The following is a 26951-nucleotide window of genomic DNA, read 5'->3' on the forward strand; positions in this document are numbered from 1 at the left end:
CAGATGCATCACATGACTGTGATGTCATCAGAGGTCCTTTTTCTTCCTGGAATCTAGCAGCTTCTCTGGGAAAAGAAGACATCCATGTAACCAGCGTTTGGATGCATCTTTACACAGATTGCCATCAGGACAGTCCTGCTGTAGGGGAAGGTAGGGCTGTGTATTGGAGAACACATGCTGTGTGTTATACAGAGCTACAGACAGATCCAGGAGCTGTTTCAGCACCATCTGATCATCCATGAAAGTGGCTTGTGATAGATCCCTACCCAGTACTGAGACCTCTGGGTGGATGTCATCAACCATTTCTGATTGGGAATAATGTACTAGTTGTGTGTTGGGTTTGCTCAGTGCAATCTGTATTGTCACGGCAGGGTAACCCATACAACACTGTGCATGACAAATGTCCATCCATAAGTGTGTGTATTCACAGTACCCCTCACAACACACTCCTTGCATGTCAGTGAATGGAGATTTCTGATTGCTTGCTATTAGTTACTATAGCTTGCTCTTTGTATTAATGAATAAGGCTGACCATACACTATACAACCTCATCTGGATCTACCAACAACTATGTAGTGCAAGGACCCGCCTGCTTGCATTCTAATTGAATGGCTTGTTTGGGTTTGTTCTCGTATTTAAATTTAAAGGAGATGGTACAATCAGATTGTATAGTGTATGGCCAGCTTAAGAGACAGACTGGAACAGCCAGAGTCTGGAGCAGCTGTGCATGGCAACCCATAAGCTTGTACGTTTCATTTTGAAAGCTTAAACCGGAACTAAACTCATTGATTTAATGTTTTATTAAACCCAAAACATTTTCCAGTGTGTTTTAACCACTTGCTTACTGGGCACTTTTACCCCTTTCCTGCCCAGTCCAATTTTCAGTGCTTTTGCACTGAATGACAATTGCGTGGTCATGCAGCATTGTACCCATATGAAATGTTTACCATTTTTTAACGCCAAACAAACAAATAAAATTTTGAAGAAAAGCTATTTTTTTTAATCGTTTTGCAAACAGGTAATTTTTCTCCTTCATTGATGTGCGCTGATGTGGCTTCACTGATAGGCAGCACTGATGGGCACTGATAGGTGGCACTGATAGGCAGCACTGATAGGCACTGAAGGGCACTGATAGGCAACACTGATGTGCATGGATAGGCACTGGTAGGCAGCACTGGTGGGCACTGATAGGCAACACTAAAGGGTGACACTGTTGAGGAGGCACGGATGGGCACTGATTGGCAGCACTGGTGGGCACTGTTGGTACTGCACTGACAATCAGAACACTGATAATCAGTGCCCTGATTATCAGTGAAGATGTCCCTTCAACACAAGTCAGTTATCGCCTCTCTTCTCACGCTGTCAGGGTGAGGCAAGGAAAGCCAATAACGGCTTGTGTTTACAATGTGATCAGCTGTCATTGAACACAGCTGATCACATGGTAATGGGCCTCTGCGAAGGAAGAGCGAAGTGAGAAGGAAGTGCGGGGTGCTTGGGCAGCACGATCATGGGAGGATGTCCATGGACACCCTCCCGGCAGATTAGGCCCACGCTATAGTGTGGCTGGGAGGGGTTAGTATTGCATTTTATACATGTTTTCTTAAGCATTTGCACAGTCATTTTATACTGTATATAGCAGTGATGGTGAACCTTGGCACCCCAGATGTTTTGGAACTACATTTCCCATGTTGCTCATGTACTCTGCAGTGTAGGTGAGCATCATGGGAAATGTAGTTCCAGAACATCTGGGGTGCCAAGGTTCGCCATCACTGGTATATAGTAATACAAATCTAGTTGATCCTGCCATTCACTGGTGCTTCCTTATTGTCTGTGTCCCTGCTGCAGCACTTAATCCTATGGATCGCTCTGTTGTCATCTTTCCTGCATATGGTCCTCTTTTAGGGCCAGTTCACACCAGAATTACACAGGAACGTGGACAGCTTTCCCCTGCAGTGCGATTTGGAAGCCAATTCATTTAAATGGGCTGCAAATCGCATCAAAGCACACAAAAAGTACATAAACTACTTTTGAATTCGGTGCCTACCTGCAAACACACTGTGGGCACCATTGCTGCTATTCTCAATTGAGCTTTCAAGTGTCTGGTGTCATAACTGAGCACATGAGCAGCAGCATGGTAACTAAAGATCAAACTGACTTTCGTCAGACTTTCCCAATGAACGGACTTGGCCACACACAATCACACCAAAGTCTGACAGATTCGAACGTGATGACGTATGACCGGACTAGAATAAGGAAGTTCATAGCCAGTAGCCAATAGCCGCCCTAGCATCAGTTTTTGTCCATCGGACAAGCATACACACAAGCGGATTTCTCGATAGGAACTGGGTCCGGCCGAGTTCAGGTGAAAAAATGTGAAATTTGTTCTATTTTGAAAATCTGTCAGATTTTTGGACAACAAAGGTCTGATGGAGCCCACACACGATTGAATTGTCCAACGGATTCGTTCCGTCTGACCTTTACTGTTGAAAAGTCCGGTCGTGTGTACGCGGCATTAGATGGCATTTTCCTTGGCCGTAAAGGAGATGACGGTTTGGTTATGCTTTGGAACCCGCAATATTTATCTCTCCTTGAGCGGTCCCAGGTCCCTTGGTGGTATCTTCTACCAGATGCTGGGCTGCGGCTGTGTTCATTGGCCCGATGAAGTTACAGCTGGGCAGGTGTTTAGTGATCCCGGCACCTGAGATCTGTGCCAAATGTAAACCGAACTGTGCATGCCCAGCTCAGTGTACATTCAAAAGAAGACTGAGAGCAGACAGGTAAGTTTGTTTTATTGCAGAAGAGATGCTGCGTGAAACTGAATCTGGAAGCTGATTGGGCACTGTGTACAACTGCGCCCGTTTTAGTCATTTCTCCCCTATAGTGTTCTCTTGTATGTGTGGGGGTTGGGGGTGGAAGCAATCTGTAACCTCTGATTCCCATGTCTAGGATTTACTAGGTTTATTTCCAGTCTGCAAATGTTTCATTTGGTAACATGGTAGGGTCATGGTAGGATATTTGACACAAGCTTTCAGGAAATGTATAAATCCTTGTAGCGGCTGATCACCCCCTAAGCTGGATGCGTTTAGATGATTTTTGTTGTGTAATGAAATGAATACACATCATCACAGGATCATGAAGGCTTCTACAATCTGCTGCTATTACTGCACCTTCTATCCTGCCTCTCTGTATCCAGGAGTCGTCTCTGGTCACATGACTGCGATGGAATTTGAGGTCCTGTCTGCAGCATCTTCCTGTATGAAAGGCGATGGAAGCTTTGGTGTGCGTTCATAGGGGTGGAGGGGGCTCAGACCTTGATGCTTCCTTGCTGGATTGATGGAGCTGTTTCAGCACCGTCTCTCTGGACTCTGTCCAGGAGAAAAAACGAGTTTTAGGTGTGTAGGGACAGTCAGCGAGTCAGCTCCGCTCACCCAAAGGACTTTATTTTAACTCCATTTCTTATATTGTCTCATAACTTTTTACCAACAATTGTAAGAAATAGAAATATCACAATTGGAACTGAATTTTTGGGGATAAAATGAGCATTCAAGACTCGTTCATACCACAACGCATGCATGTTGTGTTTGCCTGTTGTTTAGCGCATATTTTTCATTATTTAATTTTTTTTTAACCTTTGCGCCGAAAAAAAAATAGGGTATGCTGCACTTTTTTTTACTGCTGGGCAAACGCAATGCGCTGGCCTGAACTGCAGTCATACGGAACCATTACTTTTTGGGTGCCATGCATTGGTGTGAATGAAAAGAGGAGGTGGCTCAGGGATTTTATGGATGAGAGTTGAAACCAGACAGAAAAGTAGAAGGCATATGTAAAAAAAGTAATACAAAATGTATTCGTTTATAAGACATACAAAATTACATATAAAGACATTAAAATAAAATAAAAACTGTGGTTAATATAATGTAATTTACAGCAAAAATTCATGAAATGGGTCTCATAGTAGGAGGCCATTCAATATACATGAGTTCCCAGCATGTTTCGGAATTTTTTTTAATTGTTAAATTCCTTCTCCAGGGGCTGATTTGATTCAAGCTGGATTGTCTATTGGTACAATGGCAAAGAGAAAATAGAGGTCAGCCAGATCAATCGTATATGTACGTAAAAAATGGATGTAGGCACATAGTTAGTAGGGAGGCATGGGGAAATAGAGATAGGACAAACATTTTATGGGAATTGATGGTACTTACGAAAAATAACCAACTGAAAACATAGTACACAACACTGTCCTGCTTGGATCATGGTCTGCGTCTCAAGGTAGCCCCATAGAATGGATCATTTGGGAAAGGAGTCTCCAAAAAGTGATTTTAAGCACATAGATGGTAACTCTTAATCCCCATACACACTATCAGATTTTCTGAAGATTTTTGTCTTCAGATTTACCAAAACCATGTAGTGGAAGGGCCTGCCTGATTACATACAAATTGAAACTCCTAAGGTTTGACCTAATATTATATGGTTTTGGTAAATCTGAAGACAAAAATTTGCAGAAAATCTAAAAGTGTGTATGGGGTCTTTATGCCGTGTACACACAACCGGACTTTCCAGCAGAAAAAGTCAGGCGGGATCATTTCATCGGATATTCAAATCGTGTGTGGGCGTCAGCGGACTTTTTTTTTCGAAAATTCTGACAGACCTAGAAATAGAACATGTTTTAAATCTTTCCGACAGAATCAATTGTATGCTAGTTTGACGGACCAAAAATGACGCAGGGACAGCTATTGGCTACTGGCTATTGAATTTGCTTTTTTCTAGTCCCGTTAAACGTCTTGTATGTCATCGCGTTCTAAACGAACGGACTTTGGTGTAATCGTGTGTAGGCAAGTCCGTTTCAGCGGAACTCCACCGGAAAGACCGTCAGAGTTTATTCTGATGGAAAAAACGATCGGGTGTACGCGGCATTAGCCAAACAATGGCATAGTTAATTTGTGAGAATGCAGCAAGTTTGCTGAACAGTGGGGGCTGCTGCATTGGTGTGAATGAATCCAAGAGGTTCTAAACCCTAAAAGCAAAACAAACAAACAAAAACAAAAAACAAAACCTGTAAGACAAAGGCATAATGAGCTAGCATACATCGCATACTAGCTCATTATGAAATACCTCAGAACAATGCCTTACAGTGCCGCAGGCACACTGCTGAGATGGCTGACATCTTCCCTGGTGTTTCTTCTGGAGCCCAGTCCAGGGGTCATGGGCTTCGGTGCTGTGATTGGCTGGAGCCATGATGACGTCACTCCTGCACGTGTGCGCAGGACCTGCCGGGCGCAGCACAGGGCTCTGAAGAAACGGCACAGGCGGCCGTTCCTTCAGGGAGCATGTGCTGATGGTGGCGTATACAGTAAATACCTCCTAAATGGTGCGCGTTTAGGAGATATTTACAGTACCTACAGGTAAGCCTTATTATAGACTTACCTGTAGGTACAATAAACAACTTTATTTCCCCTTTAAATTCCATCTCTAGGAAAACGATAAAATTATCCCTTGCATGCATTTCAAGGGTTAATGCTTGTTTAGGTCTAGGGGGGACACAGAAAAGCTCCTCCCTTCTATTAGACTGGTCCCCACAGCATCTTCTCCCCCCTATGCTCCACCGTTCTAAGGTTCTGATGTCATCAATACCAGTGCAGAGTCCATAGCCCTGCACTGGACGGGGGGGATCCTGAGGGACAGTCCACCGCTAAAGTCACCTGCTGAAGGAGTGGAGATTCAGGTAAGTAAAGGTGCTTCTAATCTCTTGTAGACAAAATGAGCCGTTAACCCTTGCAGTGCAGGCACAGCCCCATTTTTTTTGTTTCTTGCAGTTGTCTTTAAAGCATATGTGGGCCCAAGGGCTCAATCACACCAAACATGGCAGCCAAATGCTTGGCTCACAGTTGCAGTGCGGTCCTGCAATGTAAAATTGCTGTTCAGCAGTTGCGCCTCCCAAACGCCTGTCAGCTGCTACTCTACCGTCCTCTGAAAAATGATCCACCACAGATCACTTTTCAGAGGGCGGCAAGCACTGCCACCTGTCTAAATGAGACCTAAATAATGTGGGAAATATTTTAAATGACTCAACAATACTTTATTTTTTTCTTCTTAAGTGCCATGATTCTGCTGTACCTGAACTTGGGGACTTGGTTACTCTTCATATCATCATCCTGGGCTAGTCCTGCAGATGAAAGTGCAGCAAGGGGAGGCCACCCTGATCAAGGGGACCCCGCTTTGGATGAGAAACACCAAGACACCTATGGCACATTTGCCTCTGAATTTTATGACTTGAGATATCTTTCAGAAGAAGGTGAGTGATTTCATTTGTATACCGAGTGCTTGTCAGGAGACTTCTTTTGTGTTGGATATAATGGAAAAGGGTTTTAGTTTCTGCCTGTGTCCCCACTGGGTATAATTTCTCTGACCACTGAGGCAGATCTGTTTGACTGGAACACATACAGGACTCAAAATACTTACTTAAGAGGAGTTTAGAGGGGTTGGAACATCTGTCAGGTTCCTCCTGTCACGCCAACAGTAGTCACAGAGACATAATGGGGGTTATTTACTAAAGGAAAATCCACTTTGCACTGCAAGCGCACTTGGAAGTGCAGTCACTGTAGATCTGAGGGGGACGTGCAAAGAAAATAAAAAACAGCATTTTAGCTTGCACATGATTGGATGATAAAATCAGCAGAGCTTCCACTCATTACAGCGACTGCACTTCTAAATGCACTTGCAGTGCAAAGTGGATTTGCCTTTTGTAAATAACCCCAGATGTGCTCCACTGAAGACCTAGACAGTAAAGACAAAAAAAAAAAACCAGATCGAGATTCTAACCCGTCCCGTTTACTGCTAAATAAAAACATTTGGGCTTTAGTTGCTTTAAAAACAATCTTTCTTGCATACAAATATGCTTCTGTGGTCTTTCCTGAAGGCAAACTTTGCTTATGCATTTATTTATCAATTTTCAGTTTGAATTGCTCTAGTTTAACCTCTCCAGCCCAGGAAGATTTACCCCCCTTCATGACCAGGCCATTATTTTGTGATACGGCACTGCGTTACTTTAACTAACAATTGCGCAGGCGTGCGACACTGGTGGAATTTGATAACCTTTGCTGTTCTTTTTTGTTTGTTTTGTTTTTTTTGCACTAAATACAAAAAACTGACAATTCTGAAAACTATATTTTTTGCTTTCTGCTATAATATATATCCAATGAAACGTAAAAAAACTAATTTCTTCATCAATTTAGGCCAAATTGTATTCTGCTACATATTTTTGGTAAATAAAAAATCCCAATAAGTGTATATTGATTGGTTTGCGCAAAGCTGAAAAGCTGAATTTGCATCACATTCGAACCAAACTCGTGCAGGACCCTTTTTTGTCCGCACCAGAACTGTATCGCATGGGTGTTCACGCCCATGCGATCCAATTCCTGTCAGAATTCACAGTTCACACTGCGATCTGCGAACCGATCTGGGGGTGTCATTAACTTTCTATTGACACCTGCAGCGGTTGGCAGATCACAGTGTGAACCGCTGGCGATTCAGGTGAGATGCAGGAACCCGCACTGGGTTCACAGGGTTTCCTGCATCGCACCAGTGTGAACCGAGCCTAATACAGTGATCAGTGCTAAGGACACTGGCAGGGAAGGGGTTAATATGGGGGGGTCGATCAAAGGGTTAAACGTGTTCCCTAGGAGCGATTACTAACTGTGGGGGATGTGCTTTGACTGGGGGAATGTAAAGATTCCAACAAAGAAACAGCACACTCCCCTCCCACAGAACGATGATTTGCCTTGTTTACATAGGTAGACCGCCGTTCTGCCTTTCTCCTGAACGATCACAGTGTCCCGGCAGACATTGCGTCCACCAGACCCACTGATTGGCTCCCGCTGCGCCTCAGACCCGGAAGTATATCTATGGCGGGCGGTCGCTAAGCGGTTAAGAAGCCACTGGATGCTTTAGTCTGCAGACAACCACCCAAATATAAAATATTTCTTTAAGGCTCATTGATCATTTAAAATGGATCTTGCATCACCTTTATATATTTTCATATTATTTGTGTTAAAGTGGCACTAAACAATATCCTTATTCTCCATCAATAATCCATACACATCCATTATTTTTTGGCCCTGTAAAATAGGTTTTGGTAACTTGTTCCTTACTTAGTTTTTCTGCCTCCTTGTAAGGTGCTCTGTGAGCTCCCAAACCTCTCCTTTTCCCTCTTGCTTCTGTTTGTTTGAAACAAGCAGTGCACATAAGTTTCAGTCATGTGCACTGTTCTATACACACCGGGGGCACATTCATTAAGGGCGCATGGGCACCGCCCCCCCTCCTGTCCATCGCAGCCCCCATCCATGCATGCAGCCCCTTCCAGGACACCGGCGCATGGATTGCAATGGGGGGGGGGGGGGGGTTGAAGCACTGATTAGAGCCAGAGGCTCTAATAGGCTTCAATATAGTGTGGACTCACAGAGAGTTTGCTTTGAACCCCACCAGGTGGGTTACAACAGCGAATAAACAATCGCTGTTATAACACTGATCTTCCTTACGGTTAATCAGGAAGCTGGTTTTGACACCGGTCACCTGATTGTCTGAAAGGACAAGCGGTCCTATTGGATGCCTAGGAGGAGGAGGGGAGGAACTGGAAGCTGCCATGGAGGAGAGGACACGGAGTCGCTGCACCACGCTGCCTGCGGCTCGCAGCCGCCGATTGGGTAAATGCCGGACTGACCGGCAAACAGCAGGGGGAAGGGGCTGGGGGGTTGGGTGTTTGTTTGCCACCCCCCAAAAAAATACCACCAGCCACCACTGATACACACTACAATTTTTTTTTTTAAACCAGAATTTGGTGTCATGTTAAGTGTGTGAATGTGAAGTAATGAGTAAGTTGTATTTCCTCTCAGAGATCACAATACTCCTCTGGAAAATACCTTCATCTTTTCTCTTCAGAAAGTCAAAGCCACCTTTATTCAGGCATCATACAGGGTCAACATCTACTTCTTGCACTAAGGCGGTCCAGTTTGTAAATCCATGTACCTGTTCACTTCTTGGCTGTGTTCACAAATGTTTCAGACCCCTTTCACACTGGGGCACTTTACAGGCGCTACAGCGCTAAATATAGCACCTGCAAAGCGACCTGAAAGAGCCGCACCTTTCACACTGGGGCACTTTACAGGCGCTACATCGCTAAAAATAGCACCTGCAAAGCGACCTGAAAGAGCTCCTCACATTCCAGTGTGAAAGCCCCGAGGGCTTTCACACTGGAGCGGTGTGCTGGCAGGATGGTAAAAAAGTCCTGCTAGCCGCATCTTTGGAGCGGTGTGTATACCGCTCCTTCACCACTCCTGCCCATTGAAATGAATGGTGCAGCGCAGGTATACCGCCGGCAAAGTGCCGCTGCAGCAGCGCTTTGCGGTAGTTTTTACCTTTTCTCGGCCGCTAGCAGGGGGGGTAAACCCACCCCACTATCGGCCGACTACCGCCGCTAAAACGACAGGTAAAATGGCGCTAAAAATTGGAAAGTCTGACTGTGTGTACAGGGCATAAGAAAGACTAAGTAAGGCTAGAAATCCGCCTCCCATTCATTTCCGTGTGACTTTCACACTGGGGCGGTGCACTTGTGGGAGATGTTAGGAAAAGTCTTGCAAGCAAAATCTTTGCGGCAGTTTAGGAGCGCTGTATACACTGCTCCCAAAATGCCCTGCGGAATGGGCAGCTTTTTTCAACTTGTCGAAATCTGCAATCTGCTGCTGGAGAGAAACCGAAGGTGACATAATTGGAGATTTTGACAAGTTGGCTCTTTTGACAGAACACCGTTTCCCTACTGCCCATGCGTGAAGTGCGATGCGCTTTCTAAATGGCGGAGGAAGGAGAAGGGTTCAAAAACAGGCACCTGTTCCCCCCAGAATGATGCCAAATGGGGCACCAGAGGGGAGGCTGATAGGCGGAGCTTCCACTTTTGAGTGGAATTCCGCTTTAATCTGTTGGGGTTTTCTTATCAGTTCTCTCTACATGTATCTTTATTAATGCTAACTCTGCAGAGAGCTTTTCTCAGCTGAATATACGTGCATTATTTTGTGTCAATTGTTCTCTGCCAAAAAGAAGTCACAGCACAATGCACCTCTGCACAAAATAATTTAAAGCAAGTTCCCATCTTATTAAGCCTAAAAAGGACAGAAAAATCTCTAGCTACCAATCAAAAGCTGTCAGCTGCAATTTATCACTGTTCTAGAATAAAGTGAGATGTGTTAGTATGAGCAATAATGAGGCTTTAAATTAGATACCTTTATACATGAGGCCATAGCTTGTTATTTTATCTTCATTACCCTTTTGTGACTAGAGCTTATTCATGCCTAGATGCCAAATTTAGCAGCATCAGTACACAGGTAAAGTGATACTAAAGATATTTTATTTTTAAATACAAAACGTGTTATACTTTCCTGCTCTGTGCAATGGTTTTGCACAGAACAGCCCCGATCCTCCTCTTCTTAGGGACCCCACCAGCTCTCCTGGCTCTTCCCCACTGCTGAGTGCCCCCATAGCAAGCTGCTTGCTATGGGAGCGCTCGTATGTGCTTGCTCCCGAGTTCCAACCTGTGTGTTGGGGCTCAGCCTCGCTTCCTCCTCACTGGCTGCAATTGACAGCAACCAATGGCTCCCGCTGCTGTGCCTGAGTCATTGAGGGGGGAGAGAGTTGCTCTCATGCACATCACTGTATCTAGATTGGGCTCAGGTAAGTATTTGGGGGGGGTGTTGGCTGGGGGTTTGGGAGCTGCACACAAAAGGTTGTTTACCTTCATGTATAAAAAACCTTCAGCCTTTAGAATCACTTTAATTTGACAATAACTATCAATTTGAATACCTAACCTGCCTTTATATTTTTGAGGATTTATAGTTAAATATCAAATAAACACAGTATTAGCATAGCTTCACAAAATATACAAGTTGCCTGCACTTGTATGTAATTGCCACATTTATATAATTTGCTCTTGTTATTATTCATTATTATGTTTGATTTTAAAGGTATTCATTATTTTTACTTTTTAGAGTAATGTTGCATTGCAGTAGATTATATCACTGCTCAATAAACAACATACATATAACATATTTATGTCAGTTTTAGGTGACCACAGCCAAAGTTTATTTGTCTCTCAATAAATACTGTAACACTACAATTACTGTATAATCGTCAGAGACCATGAATCAGACTGAGACAGAAGTACAGTTAAATCACACTTGTTTAATAATAATAAAAAAAGCTAAACATTGTAAACGTATTCAAAACATAGCGAGAGTTCGGGAACCGAAACGGATAGCCAGAAAAGCCAAAATGTCAGGGATCCAGAGATGAGTGTAATAGAACAGCAAGCAGGATCTGGAGCCAGAAGGAATGTCAGCCAAGCAAGTGTTTAACAGGAACACAGGAGAGCGTCTCTAGGGATGTGACCACAGCAAAGGCAGAGATCATCTGGGCTGGATGGCTTAAGTAGGTAGGACTGACGAGCAGGATATCATCAACAGGTGAGTCACTGTGGAGAGATAGGAGCTGGCAATTAGCCGACAGCTGAGCGCTCAGCTTTGAGAAGGAAGGGCAGAGCCCAGCCTTGACAAATAATGTAATGTAAGTAAATAGAAGCGTGTGATAGGTAGTGGTGACTAGATTGGTATCTACTGTAAATAAAGTGGTGGCACACCAAGAAGAGGAGGAGCCTAGAGCAACGACGGTGGACCCCAGAAGAGGAGGTTCAGGGATGCGCAATGTAATACCATTGCACAGAGCAGGTAAGTATTATATGCTTGCTATTTTACAGAAAAAAAATATGCTTTAAAATCGCTTTAAAAAATAGAGTGAGCAGGAGTAGAAAGAGGAAGGAACAGGGGGTGTAAGAAGGTACTAAATTTTCTTCTGTTTTGCAGGATATCCTTTCCCCACTGCTCCTCCAGTAGATCCATTTGCAAGGATACGTGTGGATGACTGTGGTAAAACTAAAGGATGTTTTAGGTCAGTTTCTGATGGAATTATTTTGCAGTATTAAAGCTGTAGTTTAGGCAAAAATGTATTTTTCTCCTATAGTTGCAGTTATATCACTTACCTTTAATGATGTACTGTATATCCCATGTCATGCAGGCAGCTGAATGCTGTAGAAATCTTCTGTGGAGGGTGCTCGGTCCTTTTCCTGGTGCTGAACTTTTGGTGCTATGGGAATTAAAGTGGTTGTAAACCCTTACAAACCACTTTGACCTACAGGTAAGCCTAGATTAAGGCTTACCTGTAGGTCCAAGAAATATCTCCTAAACCTACACGGTTTAGGAGATATTTGGCAAAAGACAGGCACCGCTGTCTATGGCGCATGCGCTGTAGACAGCGGCGCACACTGAGCGCGCTGCTGTTAACAGTGATATGCCGCGAGTGGTGGCTCCTGTGCGCATGCGCAGGAGTGACGTCATCGCGGCTCCGTTGAATGACAGCGCCGGAGCAGCGAGACCCACTGAGAAGATGGAGGCTCCATACGCAAGGGGACAGCGGTGACATCGCTGGCTCCTGTGTCAGGTAAGTGACACATAATGGACTACTATGCGATGCATAGTAGTCCATTATGCTTTACCTTTGCAGGGAATCAAAGAGGAAGTAGACCCATCAGGGTTTACTTCCACTTTAAAATCCTTGGGTCTCCTGTCTGTCTGAGTTTTGCTTACCTCCTCATATACAAAAACAGATTTGTTTGACAACATTGGTCTCTTGTGAATTCATACTGTCTATTGCTTAAAATATTGTTTTCTAACAAAACCTCCTCTATGTGCTATTCTCAGGTATATTCCTGACTATAGAAGTTAAACTAACCAGTCTGTAGTTACTTGGTAAAGAAAAGGCTGGGTTCACACTGCAAAAAAAAAAAAAATACAAAAAACAGCGCTCAATAGGACCAGAAATGAATAAGCTGATAGTAATAATGAAAAAATATAAGTTCATTTAATTGGGAGCACAAAGGATTAAAATTCACAACAGTCAGATGAAAAGATTCAAAATCAAAATCGAACTCAGTCAGATAAAATCATATTCATCGTTGGAATATTATGAAATTAGTAATTACAATACCGCCATGGATCCTGATGCCAAGGGGTTAACCTCAGTCAAAAGTGTTGCAAATCCCACTGGATGCCGATGCGGCTCCCAGCAGGGGTCCTGTGCGTCTCCATTCACTGTTTCAGGTCTGATTTCAGCCCGAATTTTGAGCTGAATTTGGACCAAAAGACCCACAGGACTCCTGTGCAAATTCGCACCAAAGCCGTATTGGAGATATGTGAATCGGCTCCACAGAGAGCTGGTCACATTCTTCCGCTATTGTGAATTGGATCCCGCATCCAATTTGTACTAGTGTGAACCTGGCCTAAAGAAAGTAAATGTTTAATATATTTTAGCTTTATGTCTATAGCAGGGATATGCAATTAGCGGACCTCCAGCTGTTGCAGAACTACAAGTCCCATGAGGCAAAGCAAGACTCTTGACAGCCACAAGCATGACACCCAGAGGCAGAGGCATGATGGGACTTGTAGTTTTGCAACAGCTGGAGGTCCGCTAATTGCATATCCCTGATCTATAGTGTCTAAAGTAAAATGGCCACTTCAAGGCAAAGGTCACCAATAAAAATAAGAAAATGCATACCTAACTTTTGAAAGATCTTGGTACTGACTTTATATGCTAAAAGGTGGTCAAATATTCATTAAAACAGTTGACAGCACCAGATAATACAGGATTACTGTATGTGCATTTTGTGTGTGATAGTTTAGTCACCTAAAGATGAGAGAAAAACATTAAAATTATTGTTTGTACAAATTAACGATAATTGAAAGTATATTTAAAGACAATAAAAAGAAAAATCAATAGAGTGGGGAGCATTACGGCCATTTTTGTGTCATTATGGAGATTCCCCTTCAAGAGTTTCCAATAAAATGTCCTGTTAGACATTAGTCATGGGAACAAGTGTTCCCATTGAAATATTTCCCTTCTATTCCTGTCCTGGTGGTAACTCAAAATTTTGGATGTACCTTCACATTTATTCCCAGTAACATTGGTGATCAGCACAATTAGAAAGAGCGAATCTCGGTAATGGGAGAGTAAATACCTAACAAGGTTTTAGCCCCTCATCACTATATCCAAATCTAAAAAAAATGATTTTTTTACTCAAAAACACTGTATTTTTGAAACTGCTGTATAATATTTATAGATATCCCTTAATCCTATGCACTACAGGATATATTTTAGCGCTTCTGTGATTCTTCCTTTCTTATTACACATGTAGTGATATATAAAATATACCATACTTGTATTTTTTTTTTAATACATTTTAATTACAGTGAATTGTTTTTCAAATTTCAGGTATGGCAAACCAGGGTGTAATGCGGAGACGTGTGATTACTTTCTCAGCTATCGCCGTATTGGTGCTGATGTGGAGTTTGAGCTCAGTGCTGACACTGATGGATGGGTAGCTGTTGGGTTTTCCTCAGACAAAAAAATGGTAAACTTAATAAATAATAATAATTAAAAAAAATTTAACAAAATTTATGTAAAATAGTTCTAAAAAAGATCTGGCCATAGCAGTCAGGACTACAATTGCTTCACAATTAATATCCACTGTATACTTTTGTGTATGCAATGCAGCTTGCAGAAACTGCTGGTACAAGAGAGGACAAAATGGCAGAAATTATACATAAGGAAGATGTTTAGCTTTGAAGTAAGTCATTCATTTATACAAAGTTGGGTCAAATTAGATTGGTTGCTAGTAAGCAGTGAGTGACAAGTATAGGGTCTTTTTCTCAAGGGCAGTTCTGTGCATCAGCAGATTCTTGCAGCTTGGATCATAGGTGTATGCGAACAGCTGTGGCTGGGACATTTGTACAGAGCAATGACAGGATGAGCGGAGTTGTTTCTTTTCACATTTACACATCCCTCAGTTATCTACAGTTAGGGATGGATGCATGCAAGTTTGGACATCTGTCCCTAACCATTGGATGTACAGATACATTGGAACAGAAACAGCTCCTCTCAGCCTGTCATTGCTTTGTACAAGCCCATCAGCTGTTCGCACACACTTATGATCCAAGCTGCAAGAATCCGCTGATGCACTTAATTGCCTATGTGAAAGAAGCATTATACTTGCCACACACTGCTTACTGGCAACCAATTTAATTTGACTCTTTGTATAAAGCTGGATTCACACCTAATACCGATGCGGCACCCAGCAGAGGTCCTGTGTGTCCCCGTTCACTGTTTCAAGTCCGATTTCAGCCCCAATTTTTGGCTGAATTTGGACCTGAAATGGACCAAAAGAGGCACAGGACTCCTGTGCAAATTGGCACCAGAGCCGCATTGGAGATATGTGAACCTGCTCCATAGAGAGCCAGTCAAAATCTCCTGCTATTGCGAATGCGATGCGGGTTCTTCGCAATGGTGTGAACCCAGCCTTAATAAATTAGTTACATCAAAGCTAAATATCTTCCTCATGTTAAACTTTTGCTCTTTTGTCCACTCTTACACCACCTAATGAGGTCAGCACACTGACTCATTTGTCGCCGACAGCTCTCAGGCAAGGCTTCTGATCGGGTGCCTATGGGACAGGCTCCTGATCATGTGACCAATGTGGAATCCAATCACAGTGGCGTTAAGGGGTTAACTACAAAGATAAAAAGAGGGGTCTTGATCCTATCACACAGCTCTAGACATATTAACATTAGGAAAAGCAGGGAAAGTTCAATATTTTATTTAAATCAATATTTTATTTCATCAACATCCGTGAATGGTAGCCTGATTAATTGGTATAGGTTTTGAACTATGCACAATAGCCGTTTATCTTTTGACTGTTTTACTGAATAAGTCTGGTTGTGTGATGATTAATGTGATGTTATCTAAGGGGTTACATTTTCATTATTATTATTAGTTTGTATAGTAATTTCATATTCTTCATCTCCTGTTGTACTGTACAAAGTAATAGATATATCAAAGTAAATTAGTGCAGGTTATATAAATTCTAAATGTTTCAAACACTAATATATACAGTTGTTTAACAAAACAGAGGAGCAAAGGCCTGTTCATCTTATCATTATGCTGTTGCCCCATTACAAATACTCTGTATACCGTCCTCGGCTCTAAATCAGAACTTTCTGTTTCAGGGAGGCGATGATGTCATGGCCTGTGTGCATGATGATAATGGGAGAGTACGCATCCAGCATTTTTATAATGTTGGCCAGTGGGCTAAAGAAATTCAGAGAAATCCAGCTAGAGATGAGGAAGGTGTGTTTGAAAACAATCGAGTGACTTGTCGTTTTAAACGCCCTGTGTATGTTCCCAGAGATGAGACAATAGTGGATTTGCACTTAAGCTGGTACTATCTGTTTGCCTGGGGACCAGCAATTCAAGGTAAGATATTACAAGAAAAATCTGTTTATGTTATGATAGATTACAGATATATGACTTTTATTAGTATTAGGCCCCATTCACAGAGGCGCTAAGACTCGTCAATTGTAAAATAGGCATTTGTGTATGTGGCTGGAGCTGCTTGGAGCTGCGTGCAGGCTATCTGTGTAAGTGAATGTAGACGCAGAAGCAGTACAGACATAGTCACACGTCCCAATCTGACAGGCGTGCAAGGGCGGGTGTGAGACCCTGAACGTAGATCCTTTTGTTTACATTCTGGGATAGCACAGTTCCCTCTGTACTTTCTGGTCACACAGGATCTTATAAACCCCCAGCGCTGTTGTCGTGTCCTGACCAATCACAAAATACGCAGACCCAGAATTTACTTTGTGAATAGCCAAGAAGAGATGGGGGTCTTTGAGACCTGCAGAGCTTACATTCTTAGTGGCCAAGCAGTACAGCAGAAGCCTTGCCAATTCTGGCATGTAGGCAAATGGATTTGTAACATGTAGAAGTAAACCAGCATGGCGAGAATTTGTTTCTGATAAAAAGGACGTTTTTTTCTACTATAAACTAATTATGCCCAGATATGGTTTCCAAAAATATGTAGGATACAGTTTTTCTAATGCTACTGTACTGGACTGTGCTTTCATTCTGACACTAGGAACAGCAGGGAAGAGCAGAAGGAAGACCTCATTGCTGGTCTACTACTCCTTCATTACCAGGAGAGGTGGCAAAGGAAACACACTGTGTTAGCAAAACCAAAAAGCAAACACTTTAATATATTGCAGCATGCAAGTTGTTATATGTGGAGGCTGTATACGTTTTCTTTATTTGTGCTTTTTTTTACCTTTTACCTGTTAATCCTACCAATAACAGACTTACTGCCCTTTTATGCCCACACTCATTTCTCCACGGCATTTATTAGGGCAGCCATAGTTGACACACAGGTTGGACTCTGCCCGTGTTCACCTCCATAATTTGATGGATTGATGGGACTAGTATTCTACATAATAAAGAAAAGGTTCCTTTGTGCTTTCCTTTAAGCTTGCAGGAAGTGACAAGGACACTGCATATCTGGCAAATGAAAGGATAAATGCACCTTTTGGAGCATGTTATACATTACACCCATATTTAGGGTGTTTCATGTAACATGCTCCAGCACATGTCCTCTTTGGAAAGCAATTTGGATCCTATGGAATGACTAAAAGGCATACAGACTAACGGTGAGATTGACCATTGTCATGATTCTAAACCATAGATCCATGTATCCTTCTTTTACATTATAGTATCTATTGTTTGGACTTCAGTGATCTATACTAGCTATATAGCATTGGGGAATAGCTGTTAAAACGCTTTTGCTCCTGATTTCCTAATTCATCAATCTCAATTTGATACTGGGTGATCCCTGATGTTTTGGGCTATTTAGGCTGATTTTTTGTGATTATTTGGTAGAGGTCGACCGATATATCGGCCGGCCGATATATTGGCCGATATTTGCCGTTTTTTAAATAATCGGCATCGGCCGATTGTGCTGATTAAAAAGCCGATTTAGAACTGCAGCGGGACTTTGAAATGACTTCTGTATAGAAGTCAGTGTAAGTTGCCATAGAAACGTCTTCCTCCTCTCTGGGCAGGCTGCCAAGAAAAGAACAAAATGATACAATGTTTACACTTGAATGAATGAAGTCATCTCTGTGTGTAGAAGTTCCCAGTTTAACCATTTAAAGACTAAATCTTTTCTGACACTTGTTGCTTACAAGTAAAAATCCTGTATTTTCTGCCAGAAAATCACTTAGACCCCCCAAAAATTATATATATTTTTTTAGCAGAGATCCTAGGGAATAAAATAGCGGTTGTTGCAGTATTTTATGCCACACGGCATTTGCACAGAGGTCTTTCAAATGCATTTTTTGGGGAAAAAATACACTATTTAAAAAATAAAAATAAAATAAAAACAGTAAAGTTAGCCCACTTTTTTTTTTTTTTGTCCAAAAGTTTTGACTACCTGTTTTTATTTAATATATAGGTTTTTTTTTTTTATCTAAATCATACATACAAGTAAACTGATTGGAGGTTTTGTTTTGTTTAATGTTTAAATGTAAGAAATTTTCTGTATCACTTATGAAGGCCGCTTTCACACTGGAGCGGGCAGGCGTTGATGGTAAAACGCAAGTTTTAGCGGCTCTTTACCATCATTTTAGCGGTGCTATTTGGCTGCTAGTGGGGCACATCTAACCCAGCTAGCGGCCAAGGAAGAGGTTAAATGCGCCCATGAAGCACTGCTGCCAAATCGCATTGCATGCGCTTCGGCAGTGGTGCCCATTCATATCAATGGGCAGGAGTGGGGGAGGAGCGGTATACACCACTCCAAATGTGCTGCTTGCAGGACTTTTTTTTTTGGATCCTGCCAGCGCATCGCCTCAGTGTGAAAGCACTCTGTCTTTCACACAGACTGCAGGGGAGCCATTTTGCAGGCACTTTACAGGCGCTATTTTTAGCCCAAAAGCGCCTGAAAAACGCCCCAGTGGGAAAGGTGTGTTAGATCAAGGGGGATTAAAAAAAATAATAATATAATAAAAAAGGAAAAAAATAAATAAATAAAATAAAATCGGCCTAACATATCGGCCCAAAAAAATCGGCATCATATATCGGCTATCGGCCGCCATGATTTCTAAATATCGGCATCGGCCAGAGAAAAACCCATATCGGTCGACCTCTATTATTTGGTGTGTGTGACGTTTAGATGGCTGTAGGTGTCTAAAGACAAGGCTGTCTAATGGTGGTGGAGGGTAGGGGGTTCTGGGATTTGTTTGTTTTTTTGTATATTGGAACCAATGAATAAATGTATTTTTGCAACAGCCTATAAAAAGTTACATTTAGTTGGACACAAGCCTCCTGGAATCTGAGAATTGGTCACTGACACTAACAGTCTATTCTTTTACTGGTTGTTTTGTTTTGCTTGTCTGTAGGATCCTGACATTGCACTAATCATGGGTACAATGCTTTACAGGCTTCTGCAGGAAAAAATGGTAAATGCATTTTTTTTCTGAACAATATGTGCATTTATTATTTTTCCCAAAAAAGTTAACTTACCCTTCAACAGGTATTTTCTGTACTTGATGAAAATGTTTTTAGCCTGAAAACCAAAAACTAATGCAGCCACCACATCTAAGAACTGGTAAGCTGAAATATATTACTTTTTGGGTTCAGAGGCAGTTTCAGTAGTCATTTTCCCTACAGTGCCGCTACCATGAATTGTGTGCATGGGGGATGCATACAACTATAAGAGTAAGCTTGAATATACAGTATATTTTTTCAAATATCTTTTACTGTGGCATGTCATTCGAACGCAGTTTGGGTCTTTGACCATCAAGCTCATCTTCCATTGAAGACCGCTTGGTGTACCCTGAAATCTCCAAACTGGTGACGACCTTCTATGGTTGTCTTCGGGTTGATGGGGGCTGACCCTTTTCAGAATTTCCATCGCAAGTGGCTATTGCTGCTACTGAGCTCTCTGAGGAGGACTGGGAAGAGGCTACAGAAATTTGCTTTCAGGATCTAATCAGCACGGCTGATCAGTTGATTCAATTTAGGTTTTCCACCGCTTACACTATACTCCAACCAAGCTGGTTCATATGGGATTGGGTTCGGATATTGCTTGTTCTAGATGTGATCTTGTTGCTGCAAATCTTTTTCATATGTTCTGGAGCTGCCCTGGCCTATCGTCCTTCTAGAAGGATCTATTTAGTTTATTTGAGCACAAGCTTAATCTTCCAATACCTCAAACCCCGGAAGTTGGACTTTTAGGTGTTCTCAATGATTTTGTGCCCTGGACGCATGCTAGGACTCTGTTACGTATACTGTTATTTTATGCTCGTAAAACGATCTTATTACACTGGAAGGAAGCTGACCCTCTCACAGCTCACGCTTTCTTTCATAACGTTCATGGTGATCTACCCAAATTCAAACTGATATATAAAAGTAAGGCATGCGCTAAGAAATTTACCAAGATATGGCAACCATGGTTGGATGTCTCTGATGCCTTTTGGGGAGATGTCTTATTGTCACAGCTTACTTAATCAGGTTCTCTCCAAAGGGCCATTGTTAATTTTGCTTTGCACTGTTTCACTCTGGATTGTCATCCAAGTTGGAGTTTGGTAGGGACCATGGCGCTGCTGTATAGGGAATATACAGTATGTGGTTTTGGTATGAATGTGTACATGTGGATCTAGTTAGGGTTCCTTTTCTGGCACTGTGTATTTTTATAATCCTGCTTATGATGCTCTCACCTCCTAGGGTTCTCTACTTTTTTTTTAAATGTGCGAGAGCAGGGTGGACATCTGATTTCCTAGTGTTTGGGTACCCCACACACACTGTTTATGCAAGAGTAATGGAAATGATCTACATTCCTTGTTTATGTTCTATTATGTAAAATCTAAATAAACATTTTTTTTTTTAAAAGGTTTAATATATACTGTATGTGGGGCATATACAAAAAAAAAAAAAAAACTGTGATTAGGTATTTGCCTGAAACTATTGCTTAAATGTCTATGGAATCTGGAAATTGCTCTTGATAAAAAAAAAAAAAAAGGAATTTTGCCACTTGTACCACTTATGTAAAGAGCCATTGCCATGAAATCTCTGCCCACCCCCAGCCTGCTGGAAAGAAATGCTGTCATTTTACAATTTGTCATCCAGATACATAAGTGTTTACTTTACTGTGATTAGATATTACTTATGCATCGCATCATCCTGCTCTTCAGTACACTTCTATCCTTTCTAACTCTTACCAGCCAGATCCAGAATAGAATCTGACACCCTTGTGATAAAGACTCCTATGTATGTTATTAATGTTGTTAATGTAATTATCACTATGTGATTTTTATTTTTTTTTAGTAATTTTAAGCCCAACTGAACTTTCAGTTTAAATCCACTAATAACATGCCAAATGCATCAAAACTGCAAAGTCTTTTGCCGCGTACACACGACCGGACTTTTCAAAATCAAAAGTCAGACGGAATGATTCCGGCAGACCATTCGATCGTGTGTGGGCTGCAGCGGACCTTTGATTTGCAAAAGTCTGACAGACTTTAGAAATGGAACATGTTTCAAATTTTTCCGCCAGAACTCCGCCGGACCCATTTCCTACCGAGAAATCCGCTCGTGTGTATGCTAGTCCTATGGACAAAAACCGACGTGAGGGCAGCTATTGGCTACTGGCTATGAACTTCCTTATTCTAGTCCAGTCATACGTCATCACGTTCGAATCCGTCGGACTTTGGTGTGATTGTGTGTGGCCAAGTCTGTTCATTCGGAAAGTCCGTCAGAACTCTGTCAGAACTCCATCAGAACTCCGTTGAAAGTCTGTCGGACCTAGTCCCTCGAAAAGTCTGGTCGTGTGTACATGGCATTAGTCTACTTTCACACTGGGGCAGTGAGAGCGTCGGCAATAAAGCGCTAGTTTTATGCCGCTTTACCGTAGTTTCAGTGGCGCTTTTCGCCTGCTAGCGGGGTGCTTTTAACCTCCGCTAGCAGCTGAAGAAGGGGTTAATCCCGCCCGTGTAGCACCGCTGCTGAAGTGCTTTGCAGGTGCTTCGGCAGCGCTGCCCATTCATTTCAAAGGGCAGGAGCGGTGGAGCAGTGGTGTATACACCAAAGTTGCTGCTTGCAGGAGTTTTTCTACTGTCCTGCAAGCACACCGCTTCAGCGTGAAAACACTCGGGCTATCACACTGGAGTGACAGGGGAGGCGCTTTACAGGTGCTTTGCAGGTGCTATTTTTAGCGCTAAAACGCCTGTAAAGTGCCTCAGTTTGAAAGTGGCCTTAAAGTTTGCTTTCTTTAGAAGGAAACCAGAGCTTGAGTAGCAAAACCTGCTCTCTGTGCGGAACCAATGGTCATTCTACAGAAATCCAACACACCCCCTGCTGGGTTTCTTTAGCGCTACAATCAGTGGGGAGCAGGATCCTTGCTGATTGGAGAGCTCTAGCTCTGACTTAACAGGGGCGTGTCGGACCTCTGCAGAGAAACTACTGCTTCACAGAGAGACCAGCATGCTGGTGGGTACAAGCTTTTCTACTCAGGAGTCAACTTGTAATATTGATTTCTAAATTGTAATACAATTGGAATGTATTTACCGTAGCTTATTTAAACTGAACGTTAAATTGAGCTTTAATACAATAAAAGAATGTATTGCATTTATTGTCCTGGCTGGGGTTTTGTGAAAGGAGAAACCAAGTAGAGGAGCCAAAGAGTTCTGTTTATTATGAATTGAAGAACCATACATCAAAAAGGTGTACCAAAGGGGGGCGGAAGCTTTGTGTCAGACATTTCAGTAATCTAAACCCTTTGCAGTTATAAAACACAAGTTTTCATACATTAAAGTCAAAATATAATTGATGTCTTTCTTACGATCTTCCAGGTTCTATAACGAGACATGATATTGATGCCCCTCCAGTTTCAGAGAATGTTGTGAGCATTTACCGTTATGAGGATATTTTTATGCCTTCAGCAGCCTACCAAACCTTCTCTTCTCCTTTCTGTCTTCTGCTGATTGTTGCTTTGACCTTTTATCTGCTAATGGGAACCCCCTAAGACTACGGTTGTTAACCTTTGGAAATGACACACGTTATGAGGAGTTATTGTTCTCTTTATTGTGCTGGATATTTTCTGCTGGGACAATCGGTTACATGTTACAGGTTATTCTAACAGTGATTTATTTCATTGAAGATGCAGAAGGTGGATGTTATGCAATCAAGAACATGTGCCAAGACAATGAGCAATGTACTGTAGGTATTAAACTCCTTAACGATAACCATGCACTATACAATCTCCTTTAGATCTACCATTAACTATGAGTGCAAGGGCCTGCCTGATTTGACACTAGATGAATTGGTTGCTTAGGTTTGTCCTCATATTGCAAAGTTTTGGTAGCGCTAAAGGAGATTAAAGTAGAACTAAAGACAAAACTTTTTTGTTTCATTTTTGGATAGAGTAAGGAAGGGTTATAACCCCCTTTTTTTGGTTTTTGCCATTGGCATTCAGTTGGGGAGATTTCCCTTTACTTCCTATCTGATATACAAAACATGAAGTGAGAGGAAATCCCTTCAAAGTGAGGTAATCTCTGATTGTCACCAGGACTACCAGAACTAGTATACTCATTGGAATATATCCCCTCTATTCTTGTTCTAGTAACAACCCAATAATAGTGATTCAAATAATGCAGGGCAGAGAATATATGATATAAACAGGGCAGAACAGAACAAATATTGCGAATCTCCCTAATAAGCATACAAACTGCATAAAAACCTGACGTGTTCCAATCCCTCTCCACTCTATCCAAGACTAAAATAAAAATGTTTTGCCTTTAGTTATTCTTTAAAGTCAGATTGTATAATGTATGGCCAACTTAAATCCTTGAATTTCTATTAAATATCTACAGTACACTATACATTTTTCAGTATTTCATTTTTATGGCATCTGCTAAAAATTTTAGCTTTGAGTGATGCAGATTTTCATATCTGTATAATACAGATGTTAAGATCATATATTTTTCCCAGCGACAAGCAATTTATCAGTATGGAAATATTCTGTACTGACTATACAGCCATAAAAAAACTGTTTTTTTGTTAGTGAAAAAGTGGATTATCTTTGTAGTCCTATATGAGTAATAAAAAGTAATAAATAAAAATAAAAGTAATAAAACGACTGCAATAGCATCCCACATGATCATCATGAGGCTGTTGGAGCATAAGGAGATCAGGATCTCTATTCTACATTATCTGTGGTTAAGCAGGCAAGGTTGTGCGTGGAATTAATGCATATTGATGGCACATGCAGCCTTTGTACTAGCACAACAAAGAAGAAAAGCGCCTCTAAGTGTAGCAGCAAGGGGTTTATAATATGCAAAACAAATTAAGAACACTCACAAAGGTAATGTGTGAAAAGGTATGCGTCCTCAGCCTGCAGCAGCAACAGTAAGGGTCCCCGATCCTCAGAGCTGTCCAGCAGCATAGGAATCCAAAGGCCATTGAGATGGCCTCCCAGCAACTTCCTGGACCAGCGTGGAGTGCAAACAGGAAGTGACATCACACAGAAAATGGTAAGAACACGTTTTGGAGCATTACTGACCCTTTTTGTGTGATGTCACTTTCTGCTTGCACTCCATGCTGGTCAAGGAAGTTGCTGGGCAGCCATCTTGCAAACCTTTGGAATCCTATGCTGGTGGACGGTTCTGCAGATCAGGCTGCACATATCACATTTTTACATATCACCTTTGTGAGTATTCTTAAAGGAGTGTAAAGGCAGGTTTTGTTTTATATCTTAATGCATTCTATGCATTAAAATAAAAAAACCTTTTGTGTGTGGCAGCCTCCCCTCCAATTCCCCCTCTAATTATCTACCTTAGCCCCTTCTCTCTCTCCAGCGATGTCCGCGATCCCCTCAGCCATCCAGTAACAAGCTGCTGGCTGAGGGGCACTCAAAGAAGGGAGGGGCTAGGACCAGTGAAGAGGTACCAGAGAAGAGGAGGTTCCAGGCTGCTCTATGCAAATCAACTGCACAGAGGAGGTAAGTATAACATGCTTGTTATTTATTTATTTTTAAACAAGCCTTTATAATCACTTTAATCTTGTTTTATATATAATAAACCCCTTGCTGCTACACTTATGCCCCGTACACACGATCAGACTTTCCAACAACAAAACCGTGGATTTTTGTTCTAAGGTTGTTGGCTCCAACTTGTCTTGCATACACACGGTCACACAAATGTTGGTCAACAATTACGAACGTAGTGACGTACAAGATGTACGTGATATCTCCATTACGAATGCTAGTTTTACAAGACCGAGCTCTTCTGGCTCGTACTTGATTCTGAGCATGCGTTGACTTTTGTGGGACGCACTTGTGTACACATGATCGGAAAGACCGACAACAAAAAATTTTTGCCCGGAAAACTTGAGAACCTGCTAGCCAACATTTGTTGACGGAAAGTCCGACAACAAATGTCCGATGGAGCATTCACACAGTCGGACTTTCCACCAACAAGTTCACATCCAACATTTGTTGTCGGAAAATCCGATCATGTTTAGAGGTCTTTAGAGGCGCTTTTCTTCTTTGTTGTTTGTTTTTAGAGTTCTCTCCATTCTCTGAAAACCTGCTTAAATGCGTGGCTGCTCCACCTTTTAATTGATGATGGAACATTCCTGTATGGCTGTATGAGGGTCCCTTCCCTTTAGTGTGCCCTTCTCTACAATGATTTTGTAGTCTTTGTAAAACGCAGAACATAAAACTAAAAAGTGTGATCAGACAATGACTGACTATGCTTCTAAATTCTCTATCAGACATCCATCTTGCCTGCTAGACCATGGGAGGATACAGGGCTCCTGATATGTTTAAACATATGTTTCAGACTTGTGAAAATAATGAAAAGTAGTAAAACTTTAAATAGTACCCAGCAACCTTTTTTATGTTGCAACACTTTTCAAAAGAGCAAAAATTATTTGTTTTTGCAATTTACAACATACTATATATTATATCAACTATATACAGTACAGTAATGAATCACTAAATTAACTAAAGAGTATTGATGAGTTTGAGTGTGTTCGGTCTAAAATCAGAACCAACGTGTGTGAGCCCACCAGCAATCTGTCACCTATATGGGCCAATCACCTGCGGCCATGGCATTCCCCGCCTAACAGTCATGAGGGACGTGTATTTTTTGGGGCGGGAAATGCCCTGGCTGCAGATGATTGGCTTATATAGGTGACAGTTTCTCGGGGCGTGCACATGTGGATTGGATCCTAGTCCGAACACACCTGAGCTCATCACTGCCAAGAAGGAGTTTTTTAAAGTCTCATGTTTGACAGTAGAATTTTATATTTATGTATGGGTAAGGTAAGTCATTCTCATCTGGATTTGACACCCTAAATGCAAGATCCAAGTGTTTAACTTGCAGGTAAAATGTCTGGAAATGTATCTGTATATAAAGTACAAGTGGGCTATATATTGTTTAGTCTTTACTAATTTCTACATAAATTGAAAGGAATGTATTGTTTTGTATCAAGTTTTGGAATCGTACAATAAAGTAACAGTTGTTTTTTATAAGCTTTTTTGAAGCAATTGCATTTTTTTTTTTTTAAATGCGTTTTACGTGAACAGGAATGTAACCACTGATGCAGGGCTCAGAAATTCAGATCCTATGGGCTCTAGTTTTAAAAAATTTGAAGTGCAAATGTCTCGGCATTCATGCTAAAAGGTCTATGCATCAATGCATTTTCCCAGGTCTCTGTCTCCTCATTGGCTCACACAGCAGCGAGAGCCATTGGCTCCTGCTACTATCAATCACAGCCAATGAAGAGCAAGCGGAGGCAAGCCACACTCTGTGTGTGAATGAACAATGTCCATTCACAAGAGCATGGCTCAGGAGCGAGCCTGCTCGAGTGCCCCATAGCAAGCAGCTTGCTATTGGGGACACTCGGCAGAGGGGAGAAGCCAGGACTGCCAGCGGGTGACCAAAAAAGAAGAGAATCGGGGCTGCTGTATTCAAAACCATTAC

General features: G+C 41.9%; 1 protein-coding gene across 1 annotated transcript; it reads left to right on the forward strand.

The window, feature by feature from the left end:
* On the forward strand, positions 1-26500 carry FRRS1L (ferric chelate reductase 1 like). Its single transcript, XM_077491922.1, has 6 exons — positions 1-150; positions 6096-6292; positions 11901-11985; positions 14362-14500; positions 16152-16398; positions 22818-26500. The coding sequence occupies exons 2-6, from the start codon at positions 6100-6102 to the stop codon at positions 22988-22990; spliced, it is 837 nt and encodes a 278-aa protein (XP_077348048.1). The 5' UTR covers positions 1-150; positions 6096-6099; the 3' UTR covers positions 22991-26500.
* The last annotated feature ends 451 nt before the right edge of the window (positions 26501-26951 follow it).

This window comes from Lithobates pipiens, unplaced genomic scaffold, assembly GCF_037356315.1.
Source record: "Lithobates pipiens isolate NorthernLeopardFrog02 unplaced genomic scaffold, aLitPip1_a1.2 Scaffold_19, whole genome shotgun sequence".
In the NCBI taxonomy this organism is placed as follows: Eukaryota; Metazoa; Chordata; class Amphibia; order Anura; family Ranidae; genus Lithobates; species Lithobates pipiens.